The sequence below is a fragment of the Staurois parvus genome, unplaced genomic scaffold (genome assembly GCF_062004578.1).
Source record: "Staurois parvus isolate SC_StPar_1 unplaced genomic scaffold, SC_StPar_1.0 ptg001391l, whole genome shotgun sequence".
NCBI classification, from domain to species: domain Eukaryota; kingdom Metazoa; phylum Chordata; class Amphibia; order Anura; family Ranidae; genus Staurois; species Staurois parvus.
In genome coordinates, this window is record NW_028319187.1 from 26723 (window position 1) to 49494 (window position 22772).

The 22772-nt window shown below is 51.9% G+C and overlaps 1 protein-coding gene across 1 annotated transcript in view; it reads right to left on the bottom strand.

Moving 5' to 3' along the window:
- Nucleotides 1-1878: 1878 nt before the first annotated feature.
- Nucleotides 1879-22772, bottom strand: part of LOC149436251 (dolichyl-diphosphooligosaccharide--protein glycosyltransferase subunit MAGT1) — a 34015-nt gene continuing 13121 nt past the window's right edge. Inside the window, exons 4-10 of the mRNA XM_089661812.1 lie at nucleotides 22577-22717; nucleotides 21999-22139; nucleotides 19573-19662; nucleotides 10414-10477; nucleotides 8144-8218; nucleotides 7936-8026; nucleotides 1879-2248 (exon numbers count right to left, since the gene is read on the bottom strand). Coding sequence (XP_089517938.1) covers nucleotides 2233-2248; nucleotides 7936-8026; nucleotides 8144-8218; nucleotides 10414-10477; nucleotides 19573-19662; nucleotides 21999-22139; nucleotides 22577-22717 — 618 coding nt within the window. The 3' untranslated portion in view covers nucleotides 1879-2232. The remainder of the gene's footprint in view (nucleotides 2249-7935; nucleotides 8027-8143; nucleotides 8219-10413; nucleotides 10478-19572; nucleotides 19663-21998; nucleotides 22140-22576; nucleotides 22718-22772) is intronic.

A 22772-nucleotide genomic window follows, 5' to 3' on the forward strand; every position in this document is an offset into this window, starting at 1 on the left:
ACCTCAGTGGCGGGCATCCTCGGGGGGGGGGGGGGGGGGTCACCTCCGTGCTGGGCATACATGGTGGACACCTCAGTGGCGGGCATCCTCGGGGGGGGGGGGGGGTCACCTCCGTGCCGGGCATCCATGGTGGACACCTCCGTGGCGGGCATCCTCGGGGGGGGGGGGGGGTCACCTCCATGCTGGGCATCCATGGGGGTCACCTCCATGCCGGGCATCCTCGGGGGACACCTCCGTGGCGGGCATCCTCGGGGGGTCACCTCCATGCTCAGCATCCATGGGGGACACCTCCGTGGCGGCCATCCAAGGTGGACACCTCCGTGGCGGGCATCCATGGTGGACACCTCCGTGGTGGGCATCCTCGGGGGGGGGGGGGTCAGAGTATCCTTGGGGGTCACCTCCGTGCAGAGTGTCCTTGGGGGTCACCTCCGTGCCGGAGATCCATGGGGGGTCACCTCCATGCAGAGTATCCTTGGGGGGTCACCTCCATGCAGAGTATCCTTGGGGGTCACCTCCGTGCAGAGCACTGAACACGCCCGAGGTCCATGTCCGCTAGCACACGCACCCTCCTACATGGGGCTCCGGCTTGTATACAGTGAATACAGGAGGCCATCACCGGGTGTTCCTCACACCTCCAGCCAGGTTTAGGGACCTTTGTTGATGAAAAGTGGCTGTAAAGGCTCCTTCTATGCATGAAGGGACAGAACTGTGTGCAGCAGCGCCCCCTAATGCCTCCCTGAGCCCCACCTCCATCCAGCCATGTGCAGGAGAGCCTCGCCTCTCGGGGGACTCTCCCTCCTCATTGGCTGTCGCTGCTGTCAATCACAGCAATGCTCCGTGTGTGAATAAACACATACTCTCAGAACTTAATGGGGGGGGGGGGGAAGGTTGGTCGAACTGTCACTTTACAACAAGTCTGTGTGGGATTCAGCAGTCTTTCAACAAGGTTCAAGTAGTAGTGAGGCCTTCTAGCAGCTTGTTTACAGACATCCACACCCATTACCATCTACATAGCCTGTCGACATCCATGTAACACGTATGTCCAGTAGCAGAAGGGTGGGCCTTAATACCTACGTTACATATATGTGTCACTGGGCGGCCGAGGGTCTGTGCCAAGTGTGCGCACATAGCACTGAGAATAGCTGTCATCTCCTAAGACATGTGACAGCCAATCACAGTGGTCACATGACCACTTATCCTCCACCCCCCCCCACGTGGAGCTGGGTGGGAGGGGTTAACATACTGGGGATGAAGGGATCTGCTGAGACATTGATTGGCCGGGACTGTACAGGCGGCTCTATTCCAGGCTGAAGTCTGCACAATCAGGGCCAATCACAGTGGTCACATGATCACCGATCCTCCAACCCCCCCCCCCCCCCCATGTGCCGGAGCTGGGTGGGAGGGGTTAACATACTGGGGATGAAGGGTGTGGAGGGATCTGCTGAGGCATTTATTGGCCGGGACTGTACAGGCGGCTCTATTCCAGGCTGAAGTCTGCACAATCAGGGCCAATCACAGTGGTCACATGATCACCGATCCTCCAACCCCCCGCCACGTGCCGGAGCTGGGTGGGAGGGGTTAACATACTGGGGATGAAGGGATCTGCTGAGGCATTGATTGGCCGGGACTGTACAGGCGGCTCTATTCCAGGCTGAAGTCTGTGCAATCAGGGCCAATCACAGTGGTCACATGATCACCGATCCTCCAACCTCCCGCCACGTTCCGGAGCTGGGTGGGAGGGGTTAACATACTGGGGATGAAGGGATCTGCTGAGGCATTGATTGGCCGGGACTGTACAGGTGGCTCTATTCCAGGCTGAAGTCTGTGCAATCAGGGCCAATCACCGACTTTCTGCTGATAAAGGATTCACAGAGCACACTTTTTCCAACTTGTTTTATTATCTGAAGTATAAAGAGGTCAGATCCCATAGTGAAGCAAGTGCTGTGCCGCGTGTATGTCGGCACCCATGGCAGGAGCGCGGTGAACACAAGATCTGAGTGTGCTAGAGGTGAGCGCGCCGGCAGGATCTGGAGAGGAGGAGGAGGAGGAGCTCACTGCATCTGACTAAGGCACTGCATAAATTCTTTGCTTCCCAGACACCAAGAAAACAATCTCATTCCCAATGGAGGAGCAGAAAGTGTCCGCCGGACCATCCACCCTCAATCTCTGACCGCGTAAGATGAGCCGCATGAACCGTCCCGGAGGTTCCATCACCGCCACTTCCAGCTCCTTCTATGTCATGAGGAAGCTGCAAGGAAAGACAGACAATTTACTGATCTCACCAGACACAGACGTCATTACAATTCAACGAGAAGGTTTCCCCCCTTCATGACCAGGACAGTGTTTGCTATTCAGCACTGCGCTGACCATTGCGCGGTCATGCAACGCTGTACCCAAATGACATTGATATCATTTTCTTCACACAAATAGAGTTTTCTATCGCTGGTTCATCAATGGGGTGTTTATTATATAAACAAAAAAATATAGAAAGTTTTGAAAAAAACCAAAACATTTTTTTACGCGGGTGCGCACACCCCCTACCAGGAATGCTGGATCATCTACATGTATGTGATCCAGCGCAGAGCAGCCACCACACCGCAGTACATCTACAGGGGGCGCTCCTCTACTGGCAAATGATAGCCCGCCATTAATCACAATTGGTTATATGCAGCCACCTACAGGAGGACTGAACACTGACAAACAAAAGTCATTGGTCGGCCAGGTATAGCTCCTCCCACCAGTTTATCACTGGGCATTTTATCGGCTGTATTGGCAAGTAAAGGCGAATAAAACACCCACTTGTGGGAGGAAACGGCATGAATGGTGTCAGGGATGTGTGTGTGCAGTAGGATCGCTGGTGTCATGAATGTGAGGAGAGCAGTGCATGTGGTGGCAATTGATGTCTCAGTGATTTGCTGGTGTCCTGGGAGGGGGATGGACCTCTTCAGCTCAGACGTGTGAGACCAACTTCTTCCAGCACCTGTTCCTGACTCTTCATGTTTTCTTCAGTCAGGACTCTGCTAGAGCTCGTCTCATTGATGGCAGCCATATGGTGTGGCCGTTCTCAGCCTGACTTCTGAAATGCAGCGTCCATACACCAATCATCAGGGAGGAACCAGAAGACTTGGAAAGAGGTGGATCAGATCCAGTCCTGGCAGAATGTTCCAACCTTCTCCACCATGTAGACTCGGAAAGAGGCGGATCAGATCCAGTCCTAGCAGAATGTTGCAGCCTTCATCGCCATGTAGACTCGGAAAGAGGCAGATCAGATCCAGTCCTGGCAGAATGTTCCAACCTTCTCCACCATGTAGACTCGGAAAGAGGCGGATCAGATCCAGTCCTGGCAGAATGTTGCAGCCTTCATCGCCATGTAGACTCGGAAAGAGGCAGATCAGATCCAGTCCTGGCAGAATGTTCCAACCTTCTCCACCATGTAGACTCGGAAAGAGGCGGATCAGATCCAGTCCTGGCAGAATGTTGCAGCCTTCTCCACCATGTAGACTCGGAAAGAGGCAGATCAGATCCAGTCCTGGCAGAATGTTCCAACCTTCTCCACCATGTAGACTCGGAAAGAGGCGGATCAGATCCAGTCCTAGCAGAATGTTCCAGCCTTCTCTGCCATGTACATCCCAGGTGAGGGCAAGTACCAGGCAGACTTCCTCAGCCTCAGTTCCTGCACCTAGAGGTGTTCCAGGACCTGAGGTCTTCTGATGCTCCTCATTGCTCCAGTGGGGTATTTAGGTTTTGTGCTGCCCTAGGCAACACAAAAATCAGCGCCCCCCGCAGAGAGAGCCTGACATTGACCAACAACACCTCTGTCTCCCACCCAAGAGAGCCTTCCACTACCACTGCCCCCCATACACCATGGCAAGAGAGAGAAGGACACTCACCTTCACAGCTCTGGACATCCCCGAGAATGAGTCGGGCTGTGCATACACCGTCATGAAACCCGCAGCCTCTCTCTTGAACCCACCAGGTCTCCATGCCTTGTTTGTCCCTTCTTCCATGGGGCAGTGCTGCCCCCCCTGAAAAATGTCGCCCTAGGCAAATGCCTTGTTTGCTTTGTGGGAAATACATCCCCTGCATTACTTCCGACTGGTCCAGGTGGATGTGGTATGCCAACCAGGTAAGAATCCTGGTGAACATTCCTTGGGCTCCTCCAGATTGTCGGGTATTTTGTCTCAAAGACAGATTTCCCAACCTGCTTCATGATTGCTGGCTTTAGGAGAATGACTGTTGGAAGTTGGAGAATCTCTGATTTTTGCGATTCCTTAGATGCAAGAAGCTAGGAAGGCTTCTTCCGGCAAGGCCTGTGAGCGGGCGTGGACAGCATACTTCACTTGGTGTGAGTCTCGGAGTTTCTCTGTGGGATGAATCCTCTCCTTCCTGTAGCTGGGTCTGGACCAGCGTTTGGTTCTCAGCACCATCATGGGTCAGGCATCTGCCCTTTATCCTGGTTCAGGGAATGGTGGAGTCTCCTATGCATCTCCCACCCTTCATTTCCCTAAAGTTCAGTGGGATCTAAATCTGGGTCTCTCCAAGTCTCAGAAACCACACTAATGTCCCCATTGGAGACATTCCTCTCTCTTCTCCAAGCCAGAAGTAGTGTTCCTTGTAGACATCCCCTCTGAGTGTCTGAGATGGCAGCCTCACCCTGAGGAACCCCGTCTGGCTTTGTATAGGGACAAGCTGGAGTGATCAGGCTCTCAGTACTGCTTTGCTGCAAACCAAGGCAGGCCGGTAGTAGAGCACAGACATTGCTCTGTCAGTGTCCAATCCTTCTGTAGGTTCCCTCAGTGGACTTCAAGAAAACCATTTTACAAGGAGTAGAAAAATCCAATTATAGCTTTAATTGTACTAATGAATGCGTCAGTAAGCGGAAGTTCGGGGAAAATCTGGATCTGAGCGCAGACCGACCCTCTAATAATCGTCTTTACCTGTACGGGAGTTCGGGGAAAATCTGGATCTGAGCGCAGACCGACCCTCTAATAACCGTCTTTACCTGTACGGGAGTTCGGGGGAAATCTGGATCTGAGCGCAGACCGACCCTCTAATAATCGTCTTTACCTGTACGGGAGTTCGGGGAAAATCTGGATCTGAGCGCAGACCGACCCTCTAATAACCGTCTTTACCTGTACGGGAGTTCGGGGGAAATCTGGATCTGAGCGCAAACCGACCCTCTAATAACCATCTTTACCTGTACAGGAGTTCGATGGGAAATCTGGGTCTGAGCGCAGACCGACCCTCTACTAATCGTCTTTACCTGTACGGGAGTTCAGGGGAAAATCTGGATCTGAGCGCAGACCGACCCTCTAACAATCGTCTTTACCTGTACGGGAGTTCGGGGGAAATCTGGATCTGAATGCAGACCGACCCTCTAATAATCGTCTTTACCTGTACAGGAGTTCGGGGGAAATCTGGATCTGAGCGCAGACCGACCCTCTAATAATCGTCTTTACCTGTACGGGAGTTCGGGGAAAATCTGGATCTGAGCGCAGACCGACCCTCTAATAACCGTCTTTACCTGTACGGGAGTTCGGGGGAAATCTGGATCTGAGCGCAGACCGACCCTCTAATAATCGTCTTTACCTGTACGGGAGTTCGGGGAAAATCTGGATCTGAGCGCAGACCGACCCTCTAATAACCGTCTTTACCTGTACGGGAGTTCGGGGGAAATCTGGATCTGAGCGCAAACCGACCCTCTAATAACCATCTTTACCTGTACAGGAGTTCGATGGGAAATCTGGGTCTGAGCGCAGACCGACCCTCTACTAATCGTCTTTACCTGTACGGGAGTTCAGGGGAAAATCTGGATCTGAGCGCAGACCGACCCTCTAATAATCGTCTTTACCTGTACGGGAGTTCGGGGGAAATCTGGATCTGAATGCAGACCGACCCTCTAATAATCGTCTTTACCTGTACAGGAGTTCGGGGGAAATCTGGATCTGAGCGCAGGCCGACCCTCTAATAATCGTCTCTACCTGTACGGGAGTTCGGGGGAAATCTGGATCTGAGCGCAGACCGACCCTCTAATAATCGCCTTTACCTGTACGGGAGTTCAGGGGAAAATCTGGATCTGAGCGCAGACCGACCCTCTAATAATCGTCTTTACCTGTACGGGAGTTCGGGGGAAATCTGGATCTGAACGCAGACCGACCCTCTAATAACCGTCTTTACCTGTACAGGAGTTCGGAGGAAATCTGGATCTGAGCGCAGACCGACCCTCTAATAATCGTCTTTACCTGTACGGGAGTTCGGGGGAAATCTGGATCTGGGCGCAGACCGACCCTCTAATAATCGCCTTTACCTGTACGGGAGTTTGATGGGAAATCTGGATCTGAGCGCAGGCCGACCCTCTAATAATTGTCTTTACCTGTACGGGAGTTCGGAGGAAATCTGGATCTGAACGCAGACCGACCCTCTAATAACCGTCTTTACCTGTACGGGAGTTCGGGGGAAATCTGGATCTGGGCGCAGACCGACCCTCTAATAATCTTTACCTGTACGGGAGTTCAGGGGAAATCTGGATCTGAGCGCAGGCCGACCCTCTAATAATCGTCTTTACCTGTACGGGAGTTTGATGGGAAATCTGGATCTGAGCGCAGACCGACCCTCTAATAACCGTCTTTACCTGTACGGGAGTTCGGGGGAAATCTGGATCTGAGCGCAGACCGACCCTCTAATAATCGCCTTTACCTGTACGGGAGTTCGGGGGAAATCTGGATCTGGGCGCAGACCGACCCTCTAATAATCTTTACCTGTACGGGAGTTCGGGGGAAATCTGGATCTGAGCGCAGACCGACCCTCTAATAACCGTCTTTACCTGTACGGAAGTTCGGGGAAAATCTGGATCTGAGCGCAGGCCAACCCTCTAATAATCGTCTTTACCTGTACGGGAGTTTGATGGAAAATCTGGATCTGGGCGCAGACCGACCCTCTAATAATCGTCTTTACCTGTACGGGAGTTCGATGGGAAATCTGGATCTGAGCGCAGACCGACACTCTAATAATCGTCTTTACCTGTACGGGAGTTTGATGGGAAATCTGGATCTGAACGCAGACCGACCCTCTAATAATCGTCTTTACCTGTACGGGAGTTCGATGGGAAATCTGGATCTGGGCGCAGACCGACCCTCTAATAATCGTCTTTACCTGTACGGGAGTTTGATGGGAAATCTGGATCTGAGCGCAGACCGACCCTCTAATAATCGTCTTTACCTGTACGGGAGTTTGATGGGAAATCTGGATCTGAACGCAGACCGACCCTCTAATAATCGTCTTTACCTGTACGGGAGTTTTATGGGAAATCTGGATCTGAGCGCAGACCGACCCTCTAATAATCGTCTTTACCTGTACGGGAGTTTGATGGGAAATCTGGATCTGGGCGCAGACCGACCCTCTAATAATCGTCTTTACCTGTACGGGAGTTCGATGGGAAATCTGGATCTGAGCGCAGACCGACCCTCTAATAATCGTCTTTACCTGTACGAGAATTCGGGGGAAATCTGGATCTGAGCGCAGGCCAACCCTCTAATAATCTTTACCTGTACGGGAGTTCGGGGGAAATCTGGATCTGAGCGCAGACCGACCCTCTAATAATCGTCTTTACCTGTACGAGAGTTCGATGGGAAATCTGGATCTGAGCGCAGACCGACACTCTAATAATCGTCTTTACCTGTACGGGAGTTTGATGGGAAATCTGGATCTGAGCGCAGACCGACACTCTAATAATCGTCTTTACCTGTACGAGAATTCGGGGGAAATCTGGATCTGAGCGCAGGCCAACCCTCTAATAATCTTTACCTGTACGGGAGTTCGGGGGAAATCTGGATCTGAGCGCAGGCCAACCCTGTAATAATCGTCTTTACCTGTACGGGTAGCCGTGGTATTGGGATCTGAACACAGACAGACAGACCGTATAATAATCGTCTTTACCTGTACGGGTAGCCGTGGTATTTGGATCTGAACACAGACAGCAGCCAGCTAAAGAACAGTACCACCAGGCCCATCCCAGCCATGCACATAACTGCCAAGAGAAGAGAACAATCCGTCAGCTTTACCATTCAATACCTGGAGAACAATCCTCATCCAATCATATCCTGTGTGTGTGACTAGTCACGTCTACAGTAAGACCAAGACTCACTTTTTCTTTTTCCTATATCCATATCAGAAGTGGCGGCTTCGTGTAGAAGAACCATCCCCAACGTTACTCCACCATCTAAAAAGGCAGATGTAAGGAAGAAACACTCGGCCAATCAGAATCGTCAGAAGAATAATCGTTCAGAATGGACTCCAGATTGCAGCAAATCTACATATTTATGGAGGAGGTGACGGCCCAAATCTAAAGCAAGTGGGGCAACCAATGAGAGCCACAATGATTTGTTGTGGGCGGAGTTAGTAAACAGCTGGCCGCGCTAGGTCTATGTCTTTCCTCGATGAAGCAGGTTGGAGGTCGGTCAGATACGGCCCGTGGTTATTAAATCTGACCCGTGCAATATTTTCCTATCAGATATAATAACCAACATCTACAGCTTCATTCATTAGCATGGCTACAAATCAACATGTTAGAAGCGAAGAGAAGACCGGCTCTGACATGGCTCCATACACGGCCAGACATGGTCAAGCATCATGTCCGACACACAAGCCAGGCCAGTGAACGGCACTTTGATTTCAGTAGGGATTGGTATGGACAATGTAATTCCTCTAAACCTGTCAGAGTCCAGTCCATCTGCAGAACAGTCACTGCACCAGACGTGCCACACAAATGTTGGATATACATGTGTACCCGGCCCTGCGTGACACTTCCCGAATGATATCATACAGGGAACAATCAAATGATACAAGCAAATATTTGTGGACACCCAACCAACGTACCTTGATGAGCTTGTGGGACGTCCCATTCCAAAACCATGGCCATCAATATAGAGTTTCCCCTCCTCCCATGGCCTTAATATGGGATAACCTCCCCCCAACCCCCTCCCTACCCATGGCCATTATTATGGAGTTTCCCCTCTTTGTGGCTTTAACATCCTCCACTCTTCTGGGAAGTCTTTCCACAAGATTTTGTAGGGTGTCTGTGGGAATGTGTCCCATTTGTGAAGGCAGGTACTGATGTTAGGTGAGAAGACCTGGCTCACCATCCAAACTCCACCCCAAAGGTGTTCAGTAGGGAGAGGTCAGGGCTCTGTGCAGGACACTGGAGTTCCTCCATGACCTCACCCCTACTGAGCACCATTGGGGTGAGGAGACCTCATGACAGACGTGTTCCATGACAGGGCTCTGTGCAGGACACTGGAGTTCCTCCATGACCTCACCCCTACTGAGCACCATTGGGGTGAGGAGACCTCATGACAGACGTGTTCCGTAGGGTTGAGGGCAGGTACTGATGTTGGGTGAGAAGACCCGGCTCACCATCCAAACTCCACCCCAAAGGTGTTCAGTAGGGAGAGGTCAGGGCTCTGTGCAGGACACTGGAGTTCCTCCATGACCTCACCCCTACTGAGCACCATTGGGGTGAGGAGACCTCATGACAGACGTGTTCCATGACAGGGCTCTGTGCAGGACACTGGAGTTCCTCCATGACCTCACCCCTACTGAGCACCATTGGGGTGAGGAGACCTCATGACAGACGTGTTCCGTAGGGTTGAGGGCAGGTACTGATGTTGGGTGAGAAGACCTGGCTCACCATCCACACTCCACCCCAAAGGTGTTCAGTAGGGTTGAGGTCAGGGCTCTGTGCAGGACACTGGAGTTCCTCCATGACCTCACCCCTACTGAACACCATTGGGGTGAGGAGACCTCATGACAGACGTGTTCCGTAGGGTTGAGGGCAGGTACTGATCTTGGGTGAGAAGACCTGGCTCACCATCCACTCCACCCCAAAGGTGTTCAGTAGGGAGGACAGGGCTCTGTGCAGGACACTGGAGTTCCTCCACACCAAACTGGTCCTCCATGTCTTTATGGAGCTGGCTTTGTACACGGGGGACAGTCATGGGGGACAGAAAAGGGTCTTCACCAAACTGGTCATCCATGTCTTTATGGAGCTGGCTTTGTACACGGGGGACAGTCATGGGGGGACAGAAAAGGGTCTTCACCAAACTGTTACCACAACGCTGGAAGAGCACAATTGTCTCCAATGTCTTTGTATGATGGAGGATTACCAGGGCCCTGCACTGGGGATACCTGAGCTCCATCAATGGGAGGGGGGTTCACAGGGGACAGCACTAACAAATGATTAGTGCATGTTTTACCCAAAATGTTACAGCGTATAACAGATGTGTATAAAGCTGATGTTTGGCTCCATACACCATTTTACACCGAGCTCCATGAAGATTTTACTCTCATGCATGCAAGTCGAATTTGCTGTGCTTCACACGTGGTCAGGCTCCTGGGCTTCAGCCATAAAAAGGATACTAAACAGCAAGACAATGTGCGTTTCTGCCACAAACTGGGCTTGGCTGCTTCCATGTATGTAACTCTGCAGGAAACACAAAAGAGGAAAAAACATTTAGAAAGAATTCCCAGGAAAGTGTCCTTACAAGAATACATCCTGAGGCCACAGAGTTAGAAAGCAAGAGATATCTACTTAATCCCATGTATTCTTAGGGCTGCCCTTTGCTTACTGCTCCCACAAACCTGTATGAAATGCACCTTCCCTACCACTAGTCCATCAGACATGGGCTTCCTTCCCTACTAACCCATCATAACGTAGGACATGGGCTTCCTTCCCTACTAGTAATCCATCAGACATGGGCTTCCTTCCCTACTACACGGGCTTCCTTCCCTACTAACCCATCATAACGTAGGACATGGGCTTCCTTCCCAACTAGTAATCCATCAGACACGGGCTTCCTTCCCTACCACTAATCCATCAGACATGGGCTTCCTTCCCTACTAACCCATCATAACGTAGGACATGGGCTTCCTTCCCAACCAGTAATCCATCAGACATGGGCTTCCTTCCCTACCACTAATCCATCAGACATGGGCTTCCTTCCCTACCACTAATCCATCAGACATGGGCTTCCTTCCCTACCACTAATCCATCAGACATGGGCTTCCTTCCCTACCACTAATCCATCAGACATGGGCTTCCTTCCCTACCACTAATCCATCAGACATGGGCTTCCTTCCCTACCACTAATCCATCAGACATGGGCTTCCTTCCTTACCACTAATCCATCAGACATGGGCTTCATTCCCTACCACTAATCCATCAGACATGGGCTTCCTTCCCTACCACTAATCCATCAGACATGGGCTTCATTCCCTACCACTAATCCATCAGACATGGCTTCCTTCCCTACCACTAATCCATCAGACATGGGCTTCCTTCGCTACCACTAATCCATCAGACATGGGCTTCCTTCCCTACCACTAATCCATCAGACATGGGCTTCCTTCCCTACTACACGGGCTTCCTTCCCTACTAACCCATCATAACGTAGGACATGGGCTTCCTTCCCTACTAGTAATCCATCAGACATGGGTTTCCTTCCCTACTACACGGGCTTCCTTCCCTACTAACCCATCATAACGTAGGACATGGGCTTCCTTCCCAACTAGTAATCCATCAGACACGGGCTTCCTTCCCTACCACTAATCCATCAGACATGGGCTTCCTTCCCTACTACACGGGCTTCCTTCCCTACTAACCCATCATAACATAGGACATGGGCTTCCTTCCCTACTAGTAATCCATCAGACATGGGCTTCCTTCCGTACTACACGGGCTTCCTTCCCTACTAACCCATCATAACGTAGGACATGGGCTTCCTTCCCAACCAGTAATCCATCAGACATGGGCTTCCTTCCCTACCACTAATCCATCAGACAGGGGCTTCCTTCCCTACCACTAATCCATCAGACATGGGCTTCCTTCCCTACTAACCCATCATAACGTAGGACATGGGCTTCCTTCCCAACTAGTAATCCATCAGACACGGGCTTCCTTCCCTACCACTAATCCATCAGACAGGGGCTTCCTTCCCTACCACTAATCCATCAGACATGGGCTTCCTTCCCTACTAACCCATCATAACGTAGGACATGGGCTTCCTTCCCAACTAGTAATCCATCAGACACGGGCTTCCTTCCCTACCACTAATCCATCAGACATGGGCTTCCTTCCCTACTAACCCATCATAACGTAGGACATGGGCTTCCTTCCCTACCAGTAATCCATCAGACATGGGCTTCCTTCCCTACCACTAATCCATCAGACATGGGCTTCCTTCCCTACCACTAATCCATCAGACATGGGCTTCCTTCCCTACCACTAATCCATCAGACATGGGCTTCCTTCCCTACCACTAATCCATCAGACATGGGCTTCCTTCCCTACCACTAATCCATCAGACATGGGCTTCCTTCCCTACCACTAATCCATCAGACATGGGCTTCATTCCCTACCACTAATCCATCAGACATGGGCTTCATTCCCTACCACTAATCCATCAGACATGGGCTTCCTTCCCTACCACTAATCCATCAGACATGGGCTTCCTTCCCTACTACTAATCCATCAGACATGGGCTTCCTTCCCTACTACACGGGCTTCCTTCCCTACTAACCCATCATAACATAGGACATGGGCTTCCTTCCCTACTAGTAATCTATCAGACATGGGCTTCCTTCCCTACTAACCCATCATAACGTAGGACATGGGCTTCCTTCCCTACCACTAATCCATCAGACACGGGCTTCCTTCCCTACCACTAATCCACCAGACACGGGCTTCCTTCCCTACTAGTAATTCATCAGACACAGGCTTCCTTCCCTACCACTAATCCATCAGACACGGGCTTCCTTCCCTACTACATGGGCTTCCTTCCCTACCAGTAATCCATCAGACATGGGCTTCCTTGTCAGGGCAGGAGCTGAGGAACGGACAGGCAGGCCTAACAATGTAACGCACTGGCTGACGACAACCACCACCCACAGACCAAAGTCCCTCAGGGCGCGGAGTCTAAGTCCCAGGCTGCCCTTCACCAGGGCCCCTGATGGTGGGGATGGACTTGACGCAGCCAGGAACCAGGTCGCGGCCCCCGAGACACCTCAGCTGCGGTAATGGCCGCCGCCAATGGCGTGTAGCTGGTGGAAGAGACAAAAGAGTAGTCAGACAAGCCGGGGTCAACAACAACAGGACAGAACAGTACAGGACAGCAGACGAGAATCACAGGTCACGAGCCGGGTTCAGCAACAGAGGATCAGATCAAAGGAGAATACAAAGAATAGTCAAGACAAGCCGAATCAGATACCAGGAGAGTCACGAGAGTCAGAACAGAGTAACAGCAACACAAAGACACAAGACACAAGTGCAAAGAGCATGTGCGGGCCACAGGCTTATATGTCATCAGCCACACCCCTCTGGAGGATGGACCACAGAAACCTGAAGGCATAAAAGGGCTCCCATCATGCACAGCAGAATCCAAGATGGACACCAGCACATGAAGTAACATAACCACAGGGAAAAGGTAGGACCTTGACAGTACCTCCCCCTCAAGGGCCCCTCCCCCTCCGCGGCTCAACAAAAGGTTTCTGAGGAAAGCGGGTATGAAAAGCGCGGAGGAGGGCAGGAGCATGGACATCCGCGGAAGGAACCCAGGAACGCTCCTCGGGACCATAACCGCGCCAATGAACCAGGAACTGTAATTGACCGCGCACCAATCGAGAGTCCAGGATCCGGCTCACCTCATACTCCTCATGACCGTCAACCCGGACAGGACGGGGCCGAGGAAGAGAGGTAGTGAAGCGATTGCAGATCAGAGGTTTCAACAGGGAAACATGAAAGATATTGGAGATCCGCATCCCAGACGGAAGGGCAAGTGCATAAGCCACCGGATTCACTTTGCGGAGAATGCGGAAAGGACCGACAAAACGGGGAGCCAGTTTGGGTGTGGGCACCCGAAGATTGAGGTTGCGAGTAGACAACCACACCCGATCGCCGACCTGGTATGAAGGAGCGGGCAACCGTCTGCGATCAGCCTGGAACTTCTGGCGCTGAGCTGAGTCCCTCAAGGCCCTCTGGATCTGCCCCCAAGAAGAACGCAGGGCAGCAAGATGGTTCTCCACAGCCGGAATGTCCTGTGGTGAGAACCTCTCAGGTAATACCGCGGGTTGAAACCCATAGTTGGCCATGAAGGGAGACATCCCGGTGGAGGAGTTGACCGCCGAGTTCCTGGCAAACTCTGCCCACGGCAGGAGATCGGCCCAATCATCCTGATGGTCTGAAATATAACACCGAAGGAATTGTTCTAAGGCCTGATTGGAACGCTCCGCAGCCCCATTGGACTGCGGGTGGTAGGCTGATGAAAAGAAGAGACTAATACCCAACTGGGAGCAGAAGGCACGCCAGAATCTGGACACGAACTGACTCCCGCGGTCTGAGACAATCACCTTAGGTAACCCATGCAGGCGAAAAATCTCCCTGGAAAAGACCGTGGCCAGTTCCTGCGCTGTGGGTAATTTCCTGAGTGGAATGCAATGGCACATCTTGGAAAACCGATCGACGATCATGAGGATGACCGTATGACCCCGAGACACCGGGAGGTCTACAATAAAGTCCATCCCTAGATGCGACCAAGGACGCTCCCCATTGGGAATGGGTTGCAGAAGACCCAAAGGGAGATGCCGTGGAGACTTATTCTGGGCACAGATCGAACATGCCGCTACATAAGAGGCAATGTCGGCACGGAGGGTTGGCCACCAGAATAAGCGAGAGACGACCCAACACAGCTGGTTCTTCCCTGGATGCCCGGCAGTTTTGGCGTTATGGTAGGTACGCAGCAGGCGGGTGCGCAATCCCTCGGGTACGAAACATCTACCCTCCGGCCTCCCGGGAGGAGCATCAGTTTGAGCCGCCAAAATCTGCTCCCCAAGAGGAGAGGTCAGACTGGTGCAAATGGCAGCCAGGATCTGATCTGGAGGTATAAGTGAGATTGGCTCAGAGTCCTCCCTGGACAACTCAGAGTATTGCCGTGATAACGCATCAGCCCTGACATTCTTGGAACCAGGCAAATATGAAACCACATAGTTGAAGCGTGACAAGAACAGAGCCCATCTGGCCTGGCGGGGTGTCAATCTCTTGGCCTCCGAAAGATAAGTCAGGTTCTTGTGATCGGTAAGAATGAGGACCGGAACCGCGGAACCCTCGAGCAGGTGCCTCCACTCCTTGAGAGCCAGAATGATGACCAACAACTCCCGATCTCCAATCTGGTAGTTGCACTCAGCCGAGGAAAGCTTCCTGGAGTAGAACCCGCAGGGAAGTAGGGGTCCATCGGGTGACCGACGCTGAGACAGGAGAGCCCCTACTCCCGTCTCGGAAGCATCAACTTCGAGGACGAAGGGCAACCCAGGATTGGGATGCGAAAGAATCGGAGCCGAAGCAAAGGCAGCTTTCAGAGCCTCGAAAGCTCTGATGGCCTCGGATGGCCACTCGTGAGGGTTACTCCCCTTCTTGGTTAGGTCAGAGAGAGGCTTTGCCAATGTGGAGAAGTTCCTGATGAACTTCCGATAGTAGTTGGCAAAACCCAGAAAACGCTGAATGGGCCGAAGACCATTGGGACGAGGCCACTGCAGAACTGCCGCAACCTTCTGAGGGTCCATGGAAAATCCCTCCGCGGAAATTATGTAGCCCAAAAAGGCAACCTGGGATCGATGGAACTCGCACTTCTCGAGTTTACAAAAGAGTCCGTTCTCACGCAATCGTTGCAGCACCTGCTTAACATCCTGGACATGGGACTCCATGGAGGTAGAGTAAACCAGGATGTCATCCAGGTAAACCACTACGCACTGCTGCAACAAATCACGAAGGACATCGTTTATGAATTCCTGAAAGACCGCGGGCGCGTTACACAATCCGAAGGGCATCACCAGGTATTCGTAGTGCCCAGTTCTGGTGTTAAACGCGGTCTTCCACTCATCCCCCTGTCTGATCCGTACGAGGTTGTACGCCGCCCTAAGGTCGAGTTTGGTAAAGACCGTTGCTCCCTTAAGGCGGTCGAATAACTCAGAAATCAAAGGAATTGGATATGCATTTTTAATGGTAATCCGATTGAGACCCCTATAATCAATGCAGGGCCTCAATTCCCCACCTTTCTTCTTTACGAAAAAAAACCCCGCTCCTGCTGGGGAAGTAGACTTACGAATGTGCCCCCGGGAAAGCGCATCCACCACGTACTCCTCCATGGCCTTATTCTCCGCAACCGAGAGAGGGTACACCCTGCCACGTGGAGGAGTGGCCCCGGGTTGCAGGGATATGGCGCAGTCGTAAGGACGATGCGGTGGTAAGGTACCAGCGCGTACCTTATCGAACACGTCCCGGTATTCCCCATAGTCGGTGGGCAACGCAGAGTCCGAGGAGGCACACAATACCTTAACCGGCCCCCGGATGCACCCGGCCCCACACTGTGGAGACCATGAGAGAATCTCGGCTGTTTGCCAATTGAAGGTTGGATTGTGCCTCTGGAGCCAGGGATACCCCAAAACCACCGAATAGTGTGGGGAAGAAATCACCTGAAAACAGGCCAACTCCCTGTGAACAGCCCCAATGGCTACCTCTATTGGCAGGGTCTCGTGGGTAACCTGCGGCGGCTGCAGGGGCCTGCCATCTATTGCTTCGAGAACCAATGGGACAGCACGAGCCTGCAGGGGAATGGAGTGCTGCGCAGCAAACGAGCTGTCCAAGAACAACCCACCGGCCCCAGAGTCTACCAACGCCTGGGCCGTCACCGAGCCCCCTGTCCAAGAAAGGACCACGGTGATCAGTGGCTTATCCTTGCGGAACGCCGGGGACGAGGAAATTCCACCCAAGATCTGTCCCCGACATGATCTCAGGTGCGAGCGTTTCCCGGACGGACCGGACAAGACTGCCGAAAGTGCCCACCGAGGCCACAGTACAGGCAGCGACCCTCCCGACGCCGAGCGGCCCGCTCCCCCTCGGAAAGGCGAGCAAACCCCAGCTGCATGGGTTCCCCACCAGACAAGCTATCCCCAGGAGGCGTGGGAGGAGAGGGAGGAACGGCTGGGACAGAAAACGCAGGTGCCAGTCGATTGGAAGGCCTCCGCAGGCGTTCCTTGAGTGAAGGCCTCTCCCTGAGCCTGGTGTCAATCAGGATCAGGAAAGAGATGAGCTCCTCCAACACCACAGGCAGTTCCTTAGCTGCAATCTCGTCCTTTAATGAGTCAGAAAGACCATGGGAAAACGCAGCCACCAGAGCCTCATTGTTCCACCCGACCTCTGCCGCCAGGGTACGAAACTCTATAGCGTACTCGGCCACGGTCCGTGAACCCTGATGCATGGTCATGAGCAGCTTGGCCGCCGAGGCGGAACGAGCCGGTACGTCGAATACCCTACGGAAGGCATCGACAAAACCAGAAAAATCTTGAATCACCGGGTTGTTCCTCTCCCATAAGGGATTTGCCCAGGCCAAGGCCTTGTCTGAGAGTAGTGAGATGAGGAACCCCACCTTTGACCTCTCAGACGGAAAGGCGTGGGGTATTAATTCAAAATAAATACCCACCTGGTTGAGGAACCCACGACACTGACTCGGCTCACCCCCAAAGCGCTGTGGAAGAGGGGCTGAACCGGTCATACCTCTGGACACCGCGGGTGCCGCATCAGCCGCGGCGGTAGGCACAGCAAGCGGAACAGCAGCGGAAGCGACCACCGGAGCGACAACCGGCCTAATAACACCAGGAGTAAGGTGCGCGGTGCGTGCAAGCAGAGTTTGCAACGCCTGAGCGAACTGATCCAACAGGTGATCCTGTTGATCGAGTCTGGCGACTAGCATTGGGAGCGAAGGCGTGCCTGCACTGTCAGGGTTCATGGCACTTGTGTAATGTCAGGGCAGGAGCTGAGGAACGGACAGGCAGGCCTAACAATGTAACGCACTGGCTGACGACAACCACCTCCCACAGACCAAAGTCCCTCAGGGCGCGGAGTCTAAGTCCCAGGCTGCCCTTCACCAGGGCCCCTGATGGTGGGGATGGACTTGACGCAGCCAGGAACCAGGTCGCGGCCCCCGAGACACCTCAGCTGCGGTAATGGCCGCCGCCAATGGCGTGTAGCTGGTGGAAGAGACAAAAGAGTAGTCAGACAAGCCGGGGTCAACAACAACAGGACAGAACAGTACAGGACAGCAGACGAGAATCACAGGTCACGAGCCGGGTTCAGCAACAGAGGATCAGATCAAAGGAGAATACAAAGAATAGTCAAGACAAGCCGAATCAGATACCAGGAGAGTCACGAGAGTCAGAACAGAGTAACAGCAACACAAAGACACAAGACACAAGTGCAAAGAGCATGTGCGGGCCACAGGCTTATATGTCATCAGCCACACCCCTCTGGAGGATGGACCACAGAAACCTGAAGGCATAAAAGGGCTCCCATCATGCACAGCAGAATCCAAGATGGACACCAGCACATGAAGTAACATAACCACAGGGAAAAGGTAGGACCTTGACATTCCTTCCCTACTAACCCATCGTAACGTAGGACATGGGCTTCCTTCCCTACCACTAATCCATCAGACACGGGCTTCCTTCCCTACTAGTAATTCATCAGACACGGGCTTCCTTCCCTACCACTAATCCATCAGACACGGGCTTCCTTCCCTACTAGTAATTCATCAGACACGGGCTTCCTTCCCTACTAGTAATTCATCAGACACGGGCTTCCTTCCCTACTATACGGGCTTCCTTGCCTACTAGCAATCCATCAGAACATAGGACATGGGCTTCCTTTCATATTACTAACCCATTAAAAAAAAAAAAAAAATCAGGACATGGGCTTTTCTGCTCAAACACAGAATGTACACAGGAGAGGTGTGCGCAGAGTTCAGGTGAACTTGTACTTCAGTTTAGGTGTTTTGTCTATTCGATACCTCAGACTGCCTGCTATTACCTTGATAGGCCAGAGACAGCTATGCTGTGTCCTTCAACTCTGTAAAAAGCATTTTGGCCATACTTCTCTTACGGGCCGCGTAGCGGCCATACTTTTCCTACGGGCCGCGTAGCGGCCATACTTCTCCTACGGGCCGCGTAGCGGCCATACTTCTCCTACGGGCCGCGTAGCGGCCATACTTCTCCTACGGGCCGCGTAGCGGCCATACTTCTCCTACGGGCCGCGTAGCGGCCATACTTCTCCTACGGGCCGCGTAGCGGCCATACTTCTCCTACGGGCCGCGTAGCGGCATTTTTCTGCATCTGTCACCCAGATTTAGCCAAGAGCGGGCTAATGCCCACTGCTGGCTGACGTTATAGAACTGCTGCAGACTCGGGGGGGGATCCTGACAATGATGTCGGGATCCAACAAGATGCCTTACTGGCAGCTGGCTCAGCCTCTCATTGTGCCGCTGACAACCTGAGCCAGACACTCCCGCCCCCTCTCCTGCCCGGCTCTCCAGTCAGTGTTGGAGGGGCAGAGCAGAGAGAGTCACTTATCAGAAGACAGTATAGTCTATTGGATGAGCATGTTCTGTCCTGGGCAGAAGATATGTGCAGTCTATCTCCGACATGTGGAGAATCCCGCCCTCTCACAGCTCCTCAGAGAAGACGTTCAGAAGTACTTACCACTTGGCCGGTATGTGGGTTCTTGTGTGCATACGGCGGTCCCCGGATGTGATTCCACATCTGTCCAGACGTCATCGCCAACACAAAACACTGGCAGGAACAAAACACAGAGGGGGATGGGAATTACATTCATTGTGTTCACCACAAGGAGTATATTCTGAATACAGGACAATTGTGACGGGGTGAAGAAACCTAGAATTACCCAAAACAAAAGTGACGAGGATTTGTCATTGCCTCAAAACACCTTTTATGAAAGAAGACTCAGACCATCGGGAGCTACAGAAAATTCCAATATTCTGCTATGGGTGAGTATTAGTGGATGGGTGTTCAGACAAACACCAACTGTACTGCCTGATACATCCTGATCCATCATCAGTCACACCACATCCCCCACACAACTGCCATTCAATCCTGATCCAGTATTAGTCATACAACCTTCCTTAAATCTTTACACAGTGACAGGAATGGACAATATTTTACGGATAGCTTCATGTTTGTGGTTTCAGGAATAAAACACAAACCAGCGTGTGGGAAAACTAATCATCCAAGATTTAAGGTGGCCACAAAAGGCCTGGAAATTACAAACAAGACTTCCAAGTCTTGGAGGCCAAATCTCGAGGACATTCCCTCCAAGTCTTGGAGGCCAAATCTCGAGGACATTCCCTCCAAGTCTTGGAGGCCAAATCTCGAGGACATTCCCTCCAAGTCTTGGAAGCAAATCTTGAAAGACATTCCCTCCAAGTCTTGGAAGCAAATCTTGAAAGACATCGCCTCCCAAGTTTTGGGGCCAAATCTGAGGGACATCTCCTCCAAGTATTGGGGCCAAATCTGAGGGACATCTCCTCCAAGTATTGGGGCCAAATCTGCGGGACTTCTCCTCCAAGTATTGGGGCCAAATCTGCGGGACTTCTCCTCCAAGTATTGGGGCCAAATCTGCGGGACTTCTCCTCCAAGTATTGGGGCCAAATCTGCGGGACTTCTCCTCCAAGTATTGGGGCCAAATCTGCGGGACTTCTCCTCCAAGTATTGGGGCCAAATCTGCGGGACTTCTCCTCCAAGTATTGGGGCCAAATCTGCGGGACATCTCCTCCCAAGTATTGGGGCCAAATCTGAGGGACATCTCCTCCCAAGTATTGGGGCCAAATCTGCGGGACATCTCCTCCCAAGTATTGGGGCCAAATCTGCGGGACATCTCCTCCCAAGTATTGGGGCCAAATCTGAGGGACATCTCCTCCCAAGTATTGGGGCCAAATCTGCGGGACATCTCCTCCCAAGTATTGGGGCCAAATCTGAGGGACATCTCCTCCCAAGTATTGGGGCCAAATCTGAGGGACATCTCCTCCAAGTATTGGGGCCAAATCTGAGGGACATCTCCTCCAAGTATTGGGGCCAAATCTGAGGGACATCTCCTCCAAGTATTGGGGCCAAATCTGAGGGACATCTCCTCCAAGTACTGGGGCCAAATCTGAGGGACATCTCCTCCAAGTATTGGGGCCAAATCTGAGGGACATCTCCTCCAAGTACTGGGGCCAAATCTGAGGGACATCTCCTCCAAGTATTGGGGCCAAATCTGCTGGACATCTCCTCCAAGTATTGGGGCCAAATCTGCTGAACATCTCCTCCAAGTATTGGGGCCAAATCTGCTGGACATCTCCTCCAAGTATTGGGGCCAAATCTGAGGGACATCTCCTCCAAGTATTGGGGCCAAATCTGAGGGACATCTCCTCCAAGTATTGGGGCCAAATCTGCTGGACATCTCCTCCAAGTATTGGGGCCAAATCTGAGGGACATCTCCTCCAAGTATTGGGGCCAAATCTGAGGGACATCTCCTCCAAGTATTGGGGCCAAATCTGAGGGACATCTCCTCCAAGTATTGGGGCCAAATCTGCTGGACATCTCCTCCAAGTATTGGGGCCAAATCTGAGGGACATCTCCTCCAAGTATTGGGGCCAAATCTGAGGGACATCTCCTCCAAGTATTGGGGCCAAATCTGAGGGACATCTCCTCCAAGTATTGGGGCCAAATCTGCTGGACATCTCCTCCAAGTATTGGGGCCAAATCTGAGGGACATCTCCTCCAAGTATTGGGGCCAAATCTGAGGGACATCTCCTCCAAGTATTGGGGCCAAATCTGAGGGACATCTCCTCCAAGTATTGGGCCCAAATCTGCTGGACATCTCCAAGTATTGGGGCCAAATATGCGGGACATCTCCAAGTCTTGGGCCCAAATCTTGAAGACATTCCCTCCAAGTCTTGGAGCCAAATCTCGAAGGACATCTCCTCGAAGTAATGGGGAAATCTTGACCTCCTAGCAGAGTAGTGCATGCCTCTGATTTTCAGGGTAGTGATGAATGCCTCTGAAGTCCCATTCTAGTAGAATTACAGGTACACTACAACCACGAATAAATTATACAAAACGTAAGATACCAAGGCAGCCAAGGCCCATCCAGTCTTGTTATACAGGAAGTCGAGGTTGCTTCTTCTTAAATACACCAATCCACCAATCACAGCCAAGAGCAGGCCCAGCATCAACGGACCAGCATAATTCGGAGGTCTTATTACACGGATCTGTGAAAGACAAAATAAAAAAATAAGAATATATATAATGAAAAATGAGAGAAAACATGTAAACTGTTTTCCATTTAGGAGCCCAAATTAGAATATCAAAAAGAAGTTCAGCCCGTTTATCCTTGTAACAAAATGTTGACCCAAACCAAAGCATGCTGGGCTCTCCAGTGAGAAAGCCTAGCACTGTCTTCTGTCTGTCACTCGTTTCGGGCTGTCTGGAGAGGGGGAGTGTAACTCTCCTCTGGCTCATGAATGTCTTTTAGCCCAATAGAGACCGTATGAGATCATAAGTGGCTGCAAACCAAAAATATGAGACATCTGTAGGCAATGCTAAAAAAAACAAAACAAAAAAAAAAAAAAAACAACCCATATTTTTGGTAACAAAAATAATGAAAAATGTCCTCCAGCCTTTCCGAGGCTCTGCAGACTAAACTTACATTGACATCGGTCCGGTCTGCGATCCACCGAGCGATCTGTTCTGCAGCAAATCCTCGAACCTGCAGCTCATACGTGTCGCCCCTCTTGGGTTTCCCTTTAGGAGGGAAGTGAATGAAGGTTGGTGCAGAGTTCATGTTTAACTATGGGAAGAAGACCGCAAAAGAGGGAAAACGTCAAGAGAAGTAATTGTGTGCA